The sequence below is a fragment of the Psammomys obesus genome, unplaced genomic scaffold, assembly GCF_907164565.1.
Source record: "Psammomys obesus unplaced genomic scaffold, mPsaObe1.curated_primary_1811, whole genome shotgun sequence".
Classification (NCBI taxonomy): domain Eukaryota; kingdom Metazoa; phylum Chordata; class Mammalia; order Rodentia; family Muridae; genus Psammomys; species Psammomys obesus.
Window position 1 is genome coordinate 739230 of NW_026592439.1, and position 15975 is coordinate 755204.

The window sequence follows — 15975 nt, forward strand, 5'->3', positions numbered from 1 at the left end:
TATGTATGTATGTATGTATGTATGTATGTATGTATGTATGTATGTATCTACCCATCATCTATATATTCTCCTGCTTATTAAAGACCTGGAGGACTGTGTCTCACAAAGTGAGGAAAGGAGTGTGCAATCTATGGTCTAGTTTTTAAAGGTTTTGTCTAATATCAAAAGTGGCTTGATGTACATATGTATCCAAAGGTTGCAAAAGTCCCCATTAGCCACTTTGTGAAGGGGAAGGATCTTCTCTGAAGAGGAGAAGATGGCTTTTCACTGTTGCATGAGTTTCCTATATGAAATCCTTAAGTCGGTCTGAATGAAAATGCAGATCTGGGTAAGGAAAGTTGGTGGTTAGAGAGCTCTGCACGTAGAGGAAAAGAAGTGAGAGGATTGAAACTTAAAGTGGAGCAAGAAGCAGAGTTGCTAGATGGGCTGGCTGGTGAGCAGGGGCTTGAGTGCAGCAAAAGAGGGGCGATCAAAGCTGTCATCTGTGGCTGAGTGTCGGAACATGTCCAAGAATGAAGTAGATTAAGGAGAATTCTCAGTGCTTGTGAGAAAATTTCAACAAAACAAGACAAGAGTCTTGTGACCTCAGTTTCTTCAAAATGTGGAACTGTTCTTAGAATGTGTTTTTGTACTCCTCTCAGGCATGTCAAATAGGACTGAGTTCCCTTCAGGTTATTCATTACAACTGGATACTGTTGTTTGTTTACAAGTCTCTATGAAAAGTAATCACGTTTTGCCACATGCAATTGGTCCTTGTGATTGTACACTTTATTTAGTTGAGTCTTCTTAGCTCTCAGAGTATAAGTTGTCCGATGCTCTGTGTAAAAAGTTGGCTATTGCATGAGACTTGGGTCGGCCTTATCTTTAGGCTCCATTCTCCCAGGCCCCACACCACTTCTAGAGTGGTAAGCAGGTGAGTTTAGGGAAGATGGACTAGAGTAAGATAATCTAGTAAGACACATACATACCTCTTGTAGCTTGAGGCCCTGTGATGAGGCCATAAAGGCTTAAAGATAAGAGATTACCTAAATTAGGTAATGTAAGATCTTCTTGCCTAAATTATGACAAAACAGATCTAATTGTAAGATCCGGTTTTATAGCTCAGTGTGCCTTGAGATGATTAATGTCTTGATCTGGGAGTAAATATGAGTCAAGTTTTATTGCAAAGTAAAACTAGGGGTGATTTTCTTTTGATAATCTGGGATTCAAATTTGTCCCACTTCTTCAGAATGTATCCCAGGGCTAAGTAAGTCAGGGGAATAAAGAGCATGAGGCCCATTATGTAGGTCCTACCAGAAGTGAAGTTTTTACCCAGAATGCACCACTTGGAGGGAGCAATAGAACTTCTGCATCAAAGGCAAGACCTGGTCACAGTGCCCTGGCCCAGTGAAGATTTGCTTGTAAGTTAAGGTGTCGCTTGAGAAGAGAGACTCAGAGGCTGGAAAGATGATGGCTCAGCTGTGAAAGGCTGGGCCTACAACCAAAAATATAAGAGAATAGAGGCCCTCCTGATGCATGGAGGGTAAATCCAATTTCACTCAAGAGCCAAACCTGTGTAGCTGGTGAAGCCGAACCAACACTAAAAGTAAAATCTTACAGTCTTAAACCAGCTGAGGATCGGTCATAAGGGGAAAGGAAAAGGCTCACGATCCAGGACAAAACTAGTAACCAGTGGGTCTCTTAGATCAAAAGTCATGCCAGGAGCCAGAAATTACAGGCAACACCATTGACCCCTCATTCTGCTCCCACCTGCTCTGGAGAGCAGCAGCAATGCTTGGGTGGGGAAGAGGAGTGAAAGAGAAGAGGAAAGAAGATATCCTCACAGTACTTGTGGATTTGCCTCAGGCAAGCTACTGCTGCCTTCTGCACTACACTTTGAGAGTGAAGCGGCCTTTTGTTCTGACAAATTATAAGCGGGTCTGTTCTCTTTCTACTTTCCAGGTCCTACCAAAGTATACCCTTGATAGATTAGTTACTTTTCTCATTACTGTGACAAATTACATGTATAGATGATACTCCATCTTGATTATTATTTGACCAGTTATTTCAGCACTGTAAGATTCCATTTTCTCAGCTATAAGATATCTGTAATAATAGTGGTTACTGCATATAGTTATTAAGTAGCTCACACACATGCAATAGCCAGCCTGGTACACAGTGCTAGGTAAATGTTAGCTCCAGTGTGTGTCTAATTGGCAGGCCTGAGGATGTTACTGGGGTGGCATTCTAGGGGAAAGGGTTTGTGACATGTATCATAATTCCAAATAGACTCACAAAAGGGAAATATTGTAGTCTCTCAGGCGTGACCTCCAAGTTTACTCAAGGAAACATCTGTCTTCCTCTTACAAGCAAACGATTAAGAAGGGGAAACAGAGAGAGTGATAGAGAGATGAAGACCGAGAGATGGAGACAGACTGTTCTTTGCACTCACAAATAAGATCGAGAGCGCTTTGTCTGCTTCTCTTACCAAATCTGGGCAGAGACTTAGACAAGTGATAATCTTCATTCAGCTCCATTATTTGTAGATATTTTGGTGTTCTATAATAAGAAGGCACTAAATTATGGCTATCTCTTTTCAACTTGACCCTAAAACATTGTGTTGTGAAGAAGAATGTGTTAAGATTAATGCCTCATCTAGCTCAGACATTTTTAAAAGTAAATATCTATGTATTCTTCCTTTGTTTTGCTAGGGCCTCCTGTGTAGCCTGGCAGGAACTTAATAAGTACTTAACTGTTTCATGAGTGTTTGTAGTTATAATCAGATATGCACCAGGATAATAAAGTATAGTTAGAATCAATCAGGTTAAACAACTGACACCCTGATATGGGAAGTCCACTAGCCATGCAACAACGCCATTGCCAGAGCTATCTTTGAATTCCTTACAGGGTCTGGGACAATTCTCTTTAGGCTATGCTGGACCTCAGGAATAAAAAAGTGACCACTGGCCTTTAGGTGAGATTTGAACAAGATGTAACATATCACACACATAATCTTTGGGATGGAAGACCATGTGAGGATTCAAGCATCCATCTTTGTAGGCTGGGGACCATTCAACCTCTGTGTTTTATTTCTTTATCACAGAAAGATAAAATAAGGCTAGGCAATCTCTCAAAACACACATACCTTTCACCGACTATGGTTCTATGTTTATTTGTGGCAGGTACTTTGGGAGAGGAAACAGTATATTCCCCAGTTTCAAAAAATGCTTCTCACAGAGAGTCCAGAATCTATGATGAAATCCCTGAGTCCAAGGTGAGAGGATGCTATTCATGATCCAAGGTGAGAGGATGCTATTCATGAATACACCCTACCACTGCCACCACCAATGGGAGCCTTGAGCAACAGTTGCCCTCTGTTTGCCACTGCATAGAAAGAAGCTACAGCCAAGAATCTGGAGGGACCAACCAAGAAACACCATGCTAAGGAAATGATGCCATGGATCTCCCCATGAAAGCAAAGCATAGTCCATTGTCTCCTCATGACAGCCTCTATGGTATAAGGCCCTGAGCTTCACATGAGGGCCTAGCTGTGGGTTACATGTGATTCGTGTCTATGAAGCCCTCCCTTAGAGAAACCAAGCAATAGCAGCCTCCTTTTTGTGAGATGAGGAGTGCTATGGGATCACCAAAAGGGCTAAGTTTGTTCCAAGAATACAGAAGGAAAGATAGACAACCTTGAACTACACTAGCTGGCCCAGCAGCAGCTTGTTTTTCTCAAATTCTTAATCTCTCTGTCCCACACCTTCCTCCTTTTGCTTGCTTTCTCATGGCTCGCCTCCACCAACGATCACCTTCTGCGCCCAGATAAGCCTGCTTCCTTAGAATCTGCAAGGTTTCTCCAGTTACTCTGACACCGTACTTGGACTGATTAGGATGGTTTTAGGATGCTCTTAGAGATTCACATAACTCACAGAAAATTAAACTCATGACTAAGCAAGATTCAACTCTAAACGACACAGAACCCTCCTCTAACTCCTAGAGGCCTTTTGCTACAGGACTATGCCCAACTCCACCCATTTGTTCTTATTGCTACCTTAATCTGATCCTGAGTTGGAAGGAACAAGAGCTGATGCCAGAAAAGAATCCCACAGTACAGTGGGGTCAGGAATGGGTGGTGGAGAGACTGTAATTAGGAAGAGAGGCTCTTAAGGTTTGTCTTCTGCACTCTCGCTGAGGAGAAACTATCTCTTTTCCAGGTGTTGTCCTGTAAGGAAGAGCCAATAAACACCATTTACTCCTCAGTGCAGGCTTCTGAGAAGGTAAGTCCGGCGTAGCTTCTTAATGTTACTTTCTCCATATGTTCTACACACCTGCTGTATCCCATCCATCAGTATTTACTTGAAAGCCCAAGTCTCCTTGAGGCAATGGAAAGTTGTTCACAGCATCCTAGGTACTAGATCATGGGACATCTAGTACTTAGTGGCTAGACCCCAGCAGTTATTTATCCATGTTAAGGTGAAAATGGAATTGCTGGGGAAGGGAAAGAACTAAGGCTGATAGGAACAAATAATGCATCCTGGATGCTGCTTGAAGCCTAACAAGCAAAACCAACTTCAAACACCTTCTTCTGGGCTAAGAAGTTTCCTGGGGCTCCCAAAGGGAACAGAGATAAAGGACTCACCAAAACAAGTACCCTTTCTACCCACATGTCCCCAAGCACAAAGGAAACCTATGACATCACCCTGTGCCATTTTCTTAACTCTCCTGGTACCTCAGGGGACTCCAGTTCCCCAGAAACACCTTTCAGCTAACATGTTTCCATCTTTCCTTCTCCTACACAGATGAGGAAAAGCAACATGAAGGATGACAGACCTCCCAAGACTTTGGATAATGAAATTGTCTAGTTAAACAGACAGTATTATCCCTGTGGAGACTAAGTTACAACCAGTGTGAGGACAGGTGTCCTAGACACCCAGACCTTCCCTGGCTGCCCCCTTAGCTGGACATTGCAAATCACCCCACTTCAGCATACAAGCAGAGCAAGAAACTTCCACTAGTTTTTAAACTCTATTTCATTTGGCATATTTAAGCCTCTACCTCCCTTCCATCAACCCTTTAGCTAGGTAAGAGGGAGAAGGTTAGTGGGGAGAGGGATTCAGAGACCTCTTTAATCTCCTCCCCCCTTCCCCACCACTGTTTAAGGTCAATGGGTTCTTTTAGGGCTTTGCCAATCTCTGTCAACAACAAATGCAGCCAGCAGACTCCTCCAAGCTGCTTCACTGAAACATTTCTCTCCATCGGTCTCCTCCAAGCCACCATAACACTTCTCTCTACCTGTCTCTTCCAAGCCACCACACCATCCATCTCTGGTCTCTCCAACTTGCCATACCTTCTCTTTTTGGGCTCTCATATTTATATATACCTCAGCATCCTAGACCACACCCTTCTCCATGGTGCACTAGGCAGGCAGTTACCAGCTGGCAAAGGCCATACCCCGAAGGAGGCAGTTATCAGCTGTGGACAAACTAAAATCCCACATGTGAGATTAAAACAAAAACACATTTATATAACATAACTGAGTTTTTAAAGAAACCAAAACCTCCATTATAAAGTGTAGGCTGCATGGAAACCCCCACTCTTTCCTCAGCTCAGGAAGCATCATGCAACTGCCACTATTAGCCAAATATACTACACACACATGCTATTTGGAAAGCTGTGGGCTGTGGCCCTTTGGCCAGGTAGATACATCCTCTTAGTGTAGAATTAGAATATGTCCTTTCTGTAGAGACTAGAGCATTGGAGATCTTCAGAAGCCTCACAGGATTTCCTTTCTGGTCAAGGTTTCTTTCCCCATGTTATTACTTCACTCAGCCTCAGAGGAAAGATGCCTTGCTCAAGAGCTTCATTCTCCAAAAAGAATTGGGTGGCTACATTTCTGACACTTTGAGGGAAGTGGGTGTAACTAGGCCATCATCACAAGAGATCTTGAAGAATGCAGAGTCATTTCCATTCCTAAGAGGGAACTTGAAAGAAAACAGTGCAGATGGTGAAACCGGGTTCATTCCAGTTCCTATGTTTCAGCTCAGAGAAGAACAGGGTTCAAACTGAGGTTGAGTTCCTTCACTCCAGCGGCTCCTCAAACTCAAAAACCAGGTGGCTAGCCATGAGGAAGAATCCTCTAGCTGGAAAGGATAGCCTGTGATCATTCAAGGACATGTTTGTCTTTTGTGTTAACAGTCCTTACCAGCTAAATCCTAAATGTGCATGGACAATCCCAAGCTGTACAGCAGGAATGAGCTATATTTAGGTATAATGGAGTTGGTGTCTCACCAAGGCATTTGAAGATGTGAGAGATATTGCTAAATTGTTCTCTGAAAAAGTTGAACTGACTTATTTTCACTCATATATCCTTGCTCTATCTGACAGGTAAAATTTTTGTTAAATACTTGTAAGTAAAAGGCAGCTCATGCTTAAACATTATTGATGACTGCATTCATTCCATTTTGAAAATCTATTGATACCTGTCAGGTCCCACAGAAACCCTGGACAAATGACTAACTGGAGTGCCTTTTAGCATATCAAAGAGCATTCTGAACAGGCTTGCTCAGACCTGTGGCTCCTCTATGCTCTCTTCTCAGCCCCACCCCCTATCCTAACCCTTCCAGATAAAGAATTTCCCATTCCTTCTCCCAGCTTCTGATTCCTGTATAACCCATCCATCTCAGCCATGCTCTCTTTCAGCTCTTCCCTCTCTCTTAGTCTTCTTAGCCCTCTCTCCTCTCTCTTGTTCTCACCCTGTCTCTCCTCTCATAGCCTGGTTTATTCTGCTGACCATGTTCAATCTACTTTCTCTCTCTGCTCTGGACTCTTTCAGATGCCTCTAGATGTACACTCCCTCCCATCAACACTACAAACCTTCTCCTTGTTTGGTTTCAGGAAGCCCTAGGTCCCTATCTGCTGCAGGGCATGGCTGGCATACCCTGCCCTATAACCTGAATTCCCTAGCCCTGGGGGTGGGGAGCGCTTCCCTTCTTCCAGAGGCTTTTCATTATATAATCCAGACATTTTGGTTCCTCTCTCTCTCTCTCTTTCTCTCCTGCTCTCTTCTCTCTTTTTTCTATTTGTCCTCTCTCCCTTCTCCTCCTCCTCTCTCCTCTCTCTGTGAGCGCTTTTCTCTCTCCTTCCCTCTACATGGTAGCTGCTCCAATAAACCCGCACTTATATACTGACACTTCATTTTTGAAATTAGCCCATTCTGCTGTTTCAATCACCTGGTGCCTGTGACTCGGAGGAAGTTGACCCTACCTAAGCTGGACACATGGGGCCACTCCCTTCACCTCATCTTTCTCTGTCTGATTTGCCTGGAAACCTGGGAGGAGTTGAGGCCCAGACCGGTAACCCAGGTCTTCCCTGGCCATATGGGGACTACTCCTCTCCTCTTATTTCCCTCTCCACTTGTTGCAACTTTGGACTCAGTGAGTGACCCATCCCCCAGCTACTGCCAGGAGATACCAAGGGGATCCAGGACCCCTTGGACTTGCTCTGCCAAGATGTGGTCATGCTAGGACTAGTCTGTCTGGAACCAGGCCTTTGTTCTGGGGTAACCTTACGTTTTGGAGATGTCTGATTGTAGGTTAATCCCACCAAATTGCCAATCCCAAAGGATTGAATTGGGACACTACATCCATACTATTGGGATTCTGGCAAACGCTGCTAAGATAGGTGCCCCTGCGTGTCTTCGGGAATTTTTCCAAACTACCAGGTTTGGGGGAACTATTCTCTTGTCCCTCCCCCTCTTCCACCTCTTGTGGCTGCTTTCTACACACAAGGCTCCTACCCCCTCCCCCTCTACCCCACTACCCTCCCACCCATTCATGGTCTCTCTAGGCGGCAGTGGCAGCAGCAGTGGCAGCAGCACCGGCACTGGTGGTGGTTTTAAATCGACCATGGCCAGCCACTAACAATGCTGACTTTGAGATGAAGAGGATAGAGCCACGGCCCCACTGCCACCTTGACTAAGGGCAGGCACATGACTGGCAGCCATCTTGGTTGTGGGAGAGTTGTTTCACCGCCATCTTTATTGAGGGCTGCCAGGTGCTTTCAGTACCATGCAGACAAATAAAACTTCTGTTTTAAACTTTGGCTGTTTGGCCTGTAATTATGCAATATGATAGGATCATCAGGATTGCCAGTCTCTCTATGAACTGTACCTATGATTGAAAGTTTTGCTTTAATACTAGTTTAGAAATAATTTGAAGTCATGCTAAGAACTGATGCAGTTAATTACAAGATTAAGCTTTACTTAGTCTCTTGTTTTACATCTTCAAGGTTACCCCTAGGAAAGGTAACTAAAAACAAGCAGTTTGTTTAGCTCAGCTGTACTTAATAGATTATGGTCCTCAAACCTGTCAGAGAACCTGCAGAACATGATATTTAAATGTTTAATTAAAAAAAAAAAAACTTACTATGACAGAGACCCCAGCTTCTAGCAGTGATCCCAAGGCCTCTGAGAACTGGGCACAATGACAGAAGATTACACCTGGATTGTGATACTGGGCAAGACTGCCCCAATGCCTCACCCTCTGCTAAGGCCCTGCACAAACTGTGGACAAACTGGACATCCAAAAGTTGACTGCCCTGTTTTGCCTAGACAAAATAATGTCAGTCATTCTCTAAGTTCCTCCTTCACAGTATAGTCTCTCAGATTTGCCAGGCCTGGCAACCAAAAACTGACACTGCCCTAGAACCTGTGCCCACAACGAAGTCATCAACACCACAGCGAAGGTTGTGTAGATAATGGTTAAGCCTCTGTCGTATTAATCAATAGGCCGCTTGGATTTGCTTCCTGCAGTGATATATCTTTCTCAGCTCTCTGATGGATCTGAAGATCAGTTTAACAGCAGAAACCAAGGTTTCCGCTGCCGTCTCAGAAAAGTATAAAGTTTATGTAAGGTCAGCTGTGGGGCTTCCCCTCTCCCAGTGGCTCTTCACTATATAATCCAGGTATTTTGGTTATCCCCTCTCTCTCTCTCTCCTCTCTCTTTCTGTATCTCTCCTCTCTTCCTTCTCCTTCTCTCTCTCCTCTCTCTGTATGTACTTTTCTCTCTCTTTTCCTCCCTCTGCATGGTGGCCAAGTGCTGTGTCCAATAAGCCTGCCTTTATATATTATAACTTCATCTTGCCATTAGCTCATTTTGTCAGTTCATTCACTCCTCAACCATACCTAGGAGCAGCCATGTCCTCATTTTCATTTATTCAGCAGTTTCTCTCATTGTATTGGAAGTTTGGGTTTCTTTAAAAACTCAGTTATATTATATAAGCAGGTTTTTTATTTAATCCCATAAGGGGATATGGACCCACTCAGCTAGAGTGTATACCCCACCCCTGTTCATTTACATGTGCCCCAATTTTCTCAAATGGTACCTCCTCTAAGAAGCTTTTCCTGGCATAAACAGTCAGAATTTTGTACTTTTTCTCTCCCTGTTGGTCCTTTCTTCACTCTAACTCATTTCATTTTGACTTGCAAAAGAAGCAATTTTTTGTTTTCCTTTGTGTGACAAACACAATTTAAAAAAAAAATCTGTTACTTTTATTTATCAGTTTCCATTTGCATTTGCCATCACCGAACATAACACATGTAAGAGCCTTTGTTAAAATAATAAATGCTGTTGCATAGAATTCAGAGTGACCTGTCAGCTCAGAAAAAGGCACACATTGAAAGTAAAGATGGATAGAAGCCAATAGACATAGGGAAACAAAATTACACTAAACATTATTCATAAAGATGCAAACATCAGATACAGCCTTAGTGTAAGAGCATTTGGAAGGAAGAGACTTTCTGACAAACCACAACTAAGAGGCTATCAAAAGCCAGGTGTAATGATGAATTGCCTATAATCGCAGCACTGAAGTGGCAAAGGCAAGAGGATTCAAGGCCAGCTGCAGCTACACAGCCAGTTCAAAGCCATCCTCGGCTACATGAGACTTCCATTTTTAAAACAAACAGACAGACAGACAGACACATAGACTTTTTTCTTCTCCTTGGAACATGGCCTGTGCATGAGGTCAGCTGAAGTGATGAAGTGATGAAGACGCAGTGCCCTGGAAAGGTACCTGTAGAAAGGAATAAGAGACTTGGTCATAAAGGATAGAGCAAAATCAAAGTAACTTCTCAGAATCACTCCTCTTCCGGAAGTTGAATTGAAGAGTCCCTCCTGGACAGAACACATTCTCCAACTTGCCATTTCTTCTCCCTGATGAGCTCAATGAAATTTCCAGCATCTTAAAGCTCTGGTGTAAGAAGTGGTCGAAGAGAGAACACAGGATTGGAGCCTACTATAGAGGGTCCTCTGAAAGGATTCACCCAACAGGGGATCAAAGCAGATGCTGAGACTCAGGGTCAAACTTTGGGCAGAGCACAGGGAGTCTTATGGAGGATGAAAGGGGTGGGAATAGAGCAACATGGAGGGGACAGGAGCCCCATACGAAGATCAAACAAACTAAAATGTATGAGCCCAGGGGGTCTTGCAGTGACTGATGCACCAACGAAGGACAATACATGGAGAGGACCTAGACCCCCTGCTCAGATGTGACCGATTGGCAGCTCAGTCTCCATGTGGATCTCTTGAGTGAGGGGAGCAGGGGCTGCCTCTATCATGAACTCAGTTGTCTGCTCTTTGATCACTGCCCCTGGTGATGCGGCCTTGCCAGGCCACAGAGGAAGAGGATCCAGGCAGTCCTGATGAGACTTAACAAGCTCTGGGCAGATGGCAATGATGAAGAACTCCTCCTTTCAATGGACTAGGGAAAGAGGATGGGGGAAGAGGTAGGGAGGGTGGGACTGGGGGGAGTTGAGGGAGGAGCTTCAATCAGGATATATAGTGAATAACTTGTGAAGAAAAAAATTAAAATTAAAAATTAAAAAAAAAAAAGCTCTGGTATATAATGCCAAGTGTAAAGGAGTAGATGCACAAGCTGTTTAGACATTCTTCAAGACCAGTTGTCTTTGAAGCATGGGAATTCTTAAGGTGGCATTTAGGCTCAGGACCAGCCTGCATTCTTTCCTAGGAATCCTATGATTTTTTTTAATTTAATTTTATTTTTTATTATTAGTTACATTTTATTAACTCTGTATCCCATTCCCTCATTCCCTCCCAAGCCCTCCCTCCCTCCCTCATCTCCTCTCTGCCCCTTTCCAAGGCCACTGATTCGGGAGGACCTCTTCCCCTTGGAATCCTATGATTTATGAAGATATAAGATATTTACTCCCTTCTTAGGACTCAGGTCTCAGATTCTTCTGGGAAAAGTTAAGAGTGTTATTATTTTTCCCATTTAAATCTGTTAAATGAACTAGATTGTGACCAATAGGTCCATAAAAAAAATCAAAGTATACTTTCAATAGAACAGGAGCCATGTTCTACAATGTTCCTTCCCCAGCAAAATTGAGATGGTCAACATAGTGTCCTCCAGTGGAAGGTGCTGGTAATACAAGACGATCCCTCTTCATAAACACAAAACTTCATCAGGGACTCAACTAAGTAAATGAAAAGGTGCAACTCATTCTCCCAAAAAAATTAGGGGAAAATTTGAGCTTATTTAATTAGTTTTTAATCTAAAATTTTTTCCATAAACCAGACAGCCCACAAGAGAAGAGCTTGGCTGAGCCTCCTTGGAAAATGGCTTCACACATAAAGAAGCCCGTGTGGTCTGGGCTATGTCAAAAGAAAGTGAGAGACCAAAGAATTAAAAATTAGGTTTTTTTGAGTTATTGGTTTAAAGTTTAAAGCACAAGCCTGAACAAAGGCCAGACAGGTGGAGACATGTCCAGCCACCTTCAGGGAGAAACCAGCCTTACTGCATTCTTTTCCTGCCCACTAGAGATACAGTTGCTAGGAAATGGCCCAGATCACCCCTCTCCCCTAGGAAAACCAAACAAGGGAAGCTGAACCATTAATGGTTTGGAAGCCTTCCTAGAGCCAATCAATTCAAAATGCAACATCCCCTTTTGGGTTTCAATCAATAAACACTTGCCAGGCAGGAATCCCCCTGCTTTGGGTGTGCTGGGAGGGAGGACTGGGACCTTTAAATCACTCACCTACCCTGAGCACAAGGCCACTCTCCCAGCCTGCTGTGTCAGGAGGAATTGCAACCCAAGTATGCTTGTAATAAAAAGATCCTCATGTATTTTGCATCGGACTCGACTTCTGGTGGTCTCTTGGGGGACGGGGGTCACAATCTAGGCATAACATTTGGAGACCCCAGCGAGATACAGAGATTCCCAGACCTCCAAGATCTCGATCCAGGGGGGTCTTGTGCCGACTGGTAAGTGTCTCTGTGTAGTGTCTGTGTCTTGTGTCTACTGTCGTGTCAGTTCTGTTGAAAAGCCTCCGGAAGTTGGTTTAAGCTGCAAGACGTGGCTAGAGCAAATGCGCTGTAGAGCCACAGCTGTAGGGTAAGGGAGACATCTCTGGCCCCGGGGTGGACAAGGAATCCCACCTTCAGTTGCAGAGAATTTCGGTGGACGTGGAATCCCATCTGGTGGATGAGGAATCCCACGGTTGATTACTCTCCTCTCCGGGTTGCTTTCAGATTCAGTGGCAGGAATCTGAGGGTCCAAGCTTCCAGATCTATTTCTGTTTCCAGTCACGGAACGGCTACTTTGTTGGTGTTTGTCTTTCTGTTTTGCTCCTTGTGTTTATGTGTCTTTGTATTGGGCTGTGACAGACGCTATGGGACAGACTTCCTCTAACTCCTCCCCATTTTTCCTGACCCCTCCACCCAAGCGTCATGACCCCATCCTGATCTTCCCGCCACTGCCACCTGCTGCCAGCCCCTTCCCCTCTGGAAATTAGGGAGCGCCAGCGGTGGGCATGGGATGGGTGGGGATGCGACATGGAACCAGGGATGAAATTGTCAGGGGGACCGCCCCCAGCCAGCTAGCAGCTGAGCACGCCTTCATCATGGCGGTGGATCCTGCCCCCAGTGGCAGCACCTGCCAAGTCCCATGCCAAAGAGCTGCAGTGAGAATCGGATTCAACAGGTAGCAAGATGTTCCTCCCTGGGATGGCTACAGTATGCAGAGTTCCAGGCTTGGCACCTCTGCCACTACTCTCTTAGCTTGGCACCTCTGCCATTTCTCTCCGGTCTCTGGTCTGGCCAGGCCGCCGTTTCAAGCTCTGGTGTAATTGGGTGGAGCTTGATGTCAGGGCAGGCCACCCCTAACGGAACAGGACAGAGGGCCCATTGAGAGACAGGTCACTGTTCCTTTGGTTTTTCCTTCTTCTTCCTTTCTTTTTGCACACGTTGTAACAGTACATTGTTTTCTTGTGTTGTTCTTTTATGGGTTTACTCGTTTGTTTATGATGGTCTCAGTAGGCTGATGACCAAACAGCTGTGCACCGTGGTGACTTTGCCTGCCCCATGCTCCCAATGCTACAAGCTGGGGCACCGCTGGTCACTGGTGGGAGCGTGCCTCAGGGCGGGACAGGTAGAGAACGGCCAAGGGCAGGGCATGCTACACGATCTTGCCCTGACGGATGGAACAAAGTACTTGAAATTACAGCTGGATAGAGTAAGAAAAGTTTTTTCTGTCTGTGTAAATGTATATATGACCATTACATGTTTATTTCTGACTGATCTTAAATGGTTTAATATGCTCTGTATGTCTTGGTTATAGATTAACAGTTATTGGATATGTTTAAAGGTTAAATTCAAACTCTTGTTGAGATCATATATATATGTACATAAGTGTTTGTAACATCTATAGAAGCACAGATGTTTTTAAATAGCAACCATGTGGCCTGCCATGTGATGTGACTCCACCATCTTGAAATTGCCACGTGGTATGGGGTAGGGCAGAAAAAAAATTACAGAACCTCTTAGTCGTAATGAATTTTGTTTATCATCCCATTTCCTTTTAGACTACGAAAGCAAGTCTCATTTTAAATTGTTATTTATTTTAGAGATTGAATTATTTGCACTGGTAAAATCTAGTTTTGACTTTTAAAATTATGGCTATGCTTTGTGATTTAACTCCCAAAAAAGGGTACTTTATTTTGATATTGCAAAAACAGATTTCTTCTAAAAATGTGTTTAAGGCTATGAAACATTTAAAGTTTATCAGGTATTTTATAAAAATGTCTTTATGGATTATATATATGTATATGTATATGTATATGTATATATATATACACATTTATATAAAATTCAGAGTTGTGTTTTTGCAGCATGCTGTGTGATTCAGCCCTGCTTTGTAAAGATCTATTGAAGAGTTTAAGTTAGCTTGGGTGACTCCATTTTGAAATGAGAAGCCATCTTGACAGGGGGCTGAACTCTGGTACCAGGAAATATCACAGAACGTACACTTGGCAGAAAACAAAGTTAACTCTCCTAGCAACAGCTTCCAGGAAATATCATAGAATAAATACTTGGTAGAAAACAGAGACAATCTCTCTGGCAATGAGAATCAATGAGAATGGGGAAAATTTCTCCCTATCATTCCAGATGTAGTTTAGAAGAATGACAATTGTGATTATGTGCCTCACCTAGAGGGTCACTTTGCCCCTATGACTTTTACCCTATCCTGTAACGCAAAGTCATGAACCCCCCTGCTTGTTGTCATGGAAACCCCCTGCTTTCAGTTTTCCCCTTTAAAAACCCTGCTCACACAGGGCTCAGTGTCCCACTTCTCTACTACTATGTCAGTGAGACTTGGGTCCTGAGTTTGATCGTTCTCATATTAAAGCTCTCTTGCTTTTGCATCGAGTCATCTCCTGGTGGTCTCTGAGGGTCTTGTGATCCTGGCATAACATTATTCAAATTAACAGGCTGATTTTAAGTGTGTGCCTGTCTACCAGTTCCTGAATGAACAAATTAATGCTTTTTCTTTCTGGCTGATAGATTTGGTATGGCCAGAATAGTTCAAGTACAGTTTAAAATTGTTCTATACTGTTCTGTTATGCAGTTGGTTCTAAAACTTATTTGATTATAATGTTAAAACTTGGTTATGGGAAACTAAATGCTCCACAGTGCTATACCATGGGAGGTGGCAATACCATCAGTGACACCTAATGGCTATGTTTTAAATTGCCAGCCACAGCCTGTAACAACACATGGCTAACCACCATTTTGGTTCAGGGTTAAAGAGAGTGGAGCCATGATTTTACCGCCATCTTTGTTGAGGGCTGCCAGCTGTGTTCAGTTCCCTGTTTACTATTAAGTGCAACTTCTGTCCTTTAAGCTTTTTGCTGTTTAGTCTTAATGCAATGTGGTAAGATCAGCAAGATTTGCTAGCCCCACTATGAACTGCATCTGATTGAAAGTTTTGCTTTATTTTTAGTTTAGAAGTATATTTAAAGTTATGCTAATGATTATAGTTGGTTACAAGATTGAGCCTTACCTAGTCTCTTGTTTATGTTTTCAAGGTTAAACCTAGGATGGGTAACTACAAAGTTCACCTATGTAGAACTACATGAAATAGATATGGTCCTAAAACACTTATCTAAGGAATATGCCAGAATTAGAAATTATGGCATTCTGTTTTACAGAATGTAATTTAGAGTAGATAACTAAAGATAGATAAAAAGTGACTCATATGCTGGCCCTCAAGCTTGTCAGAGATCACCTGTAAACTATGCCATTTTAACATGTGTAAGCTTATTATGACAGAGAGTCCCAAAATCCTGGCAGTAGCTCCCCAAGGTCTCCAAGAAGATTTTGGCACAATGATAGATGACTTTAACTCTGGATTGTGGTATGCTAACCACTGGGTGAGGCTGCCCCAACTGGTCCACTGCTAGGGCTCAGAAATAAACTGTGGACAAAGCTGTGGACATCTGGAGAGTCATTGTTTCACATTGCTGAAGATGAGGTAATGTCAGTCTCTCATAGTTTTTTTTTCCACAGAAATAGTCTCTCATCTTCTGTGCCTGATGGCCAGACTGCCTCTGCTCATGATGCCATGAGACCACAGTAGCCGAAGACAACTGCCTAGGTGGTAGACTGACTAGTCTTCTCTGTCATTTTGATTGGTACATA

General features: G+C 43.4%; 1 protein-coding gene across 3 annotated transcripts in view; it reads left to right on the plus strand.

Annotated features, from left to right (window-relative positions):
* The window catches only part of Cd84 (CD84 molecule), a 43521-nt gene extending 32769 nt beyond the window's left edge, over positions 1-10752 (plus strand). Inside the window, exons 5-7 of one of the 3 annotated variants that reach the window (XM_055613320.1) lie at positions 3162-3253; positions 4197-4259; positions 4782-10752. In XM_055613320.1, coding sequence (XP_055469295.1) covers positions 3162-3253; positions 4197-4259; positions 4782-4844 — 218 coding nt within the window. In that variant the 3' untranslated portion in view covers positions 4845-10752. Of the gene's footprint in view, positions 1-3161; positions 3281-4196; positions 4265-4781 lie in introns of those variants that run through there. The other 2 variants (XM_055613321.1, XM_055613322.1) reach the window with 2 other exon arrangements.
* Positions 10753-15975: the final 5223 nt, after the last annotated feature.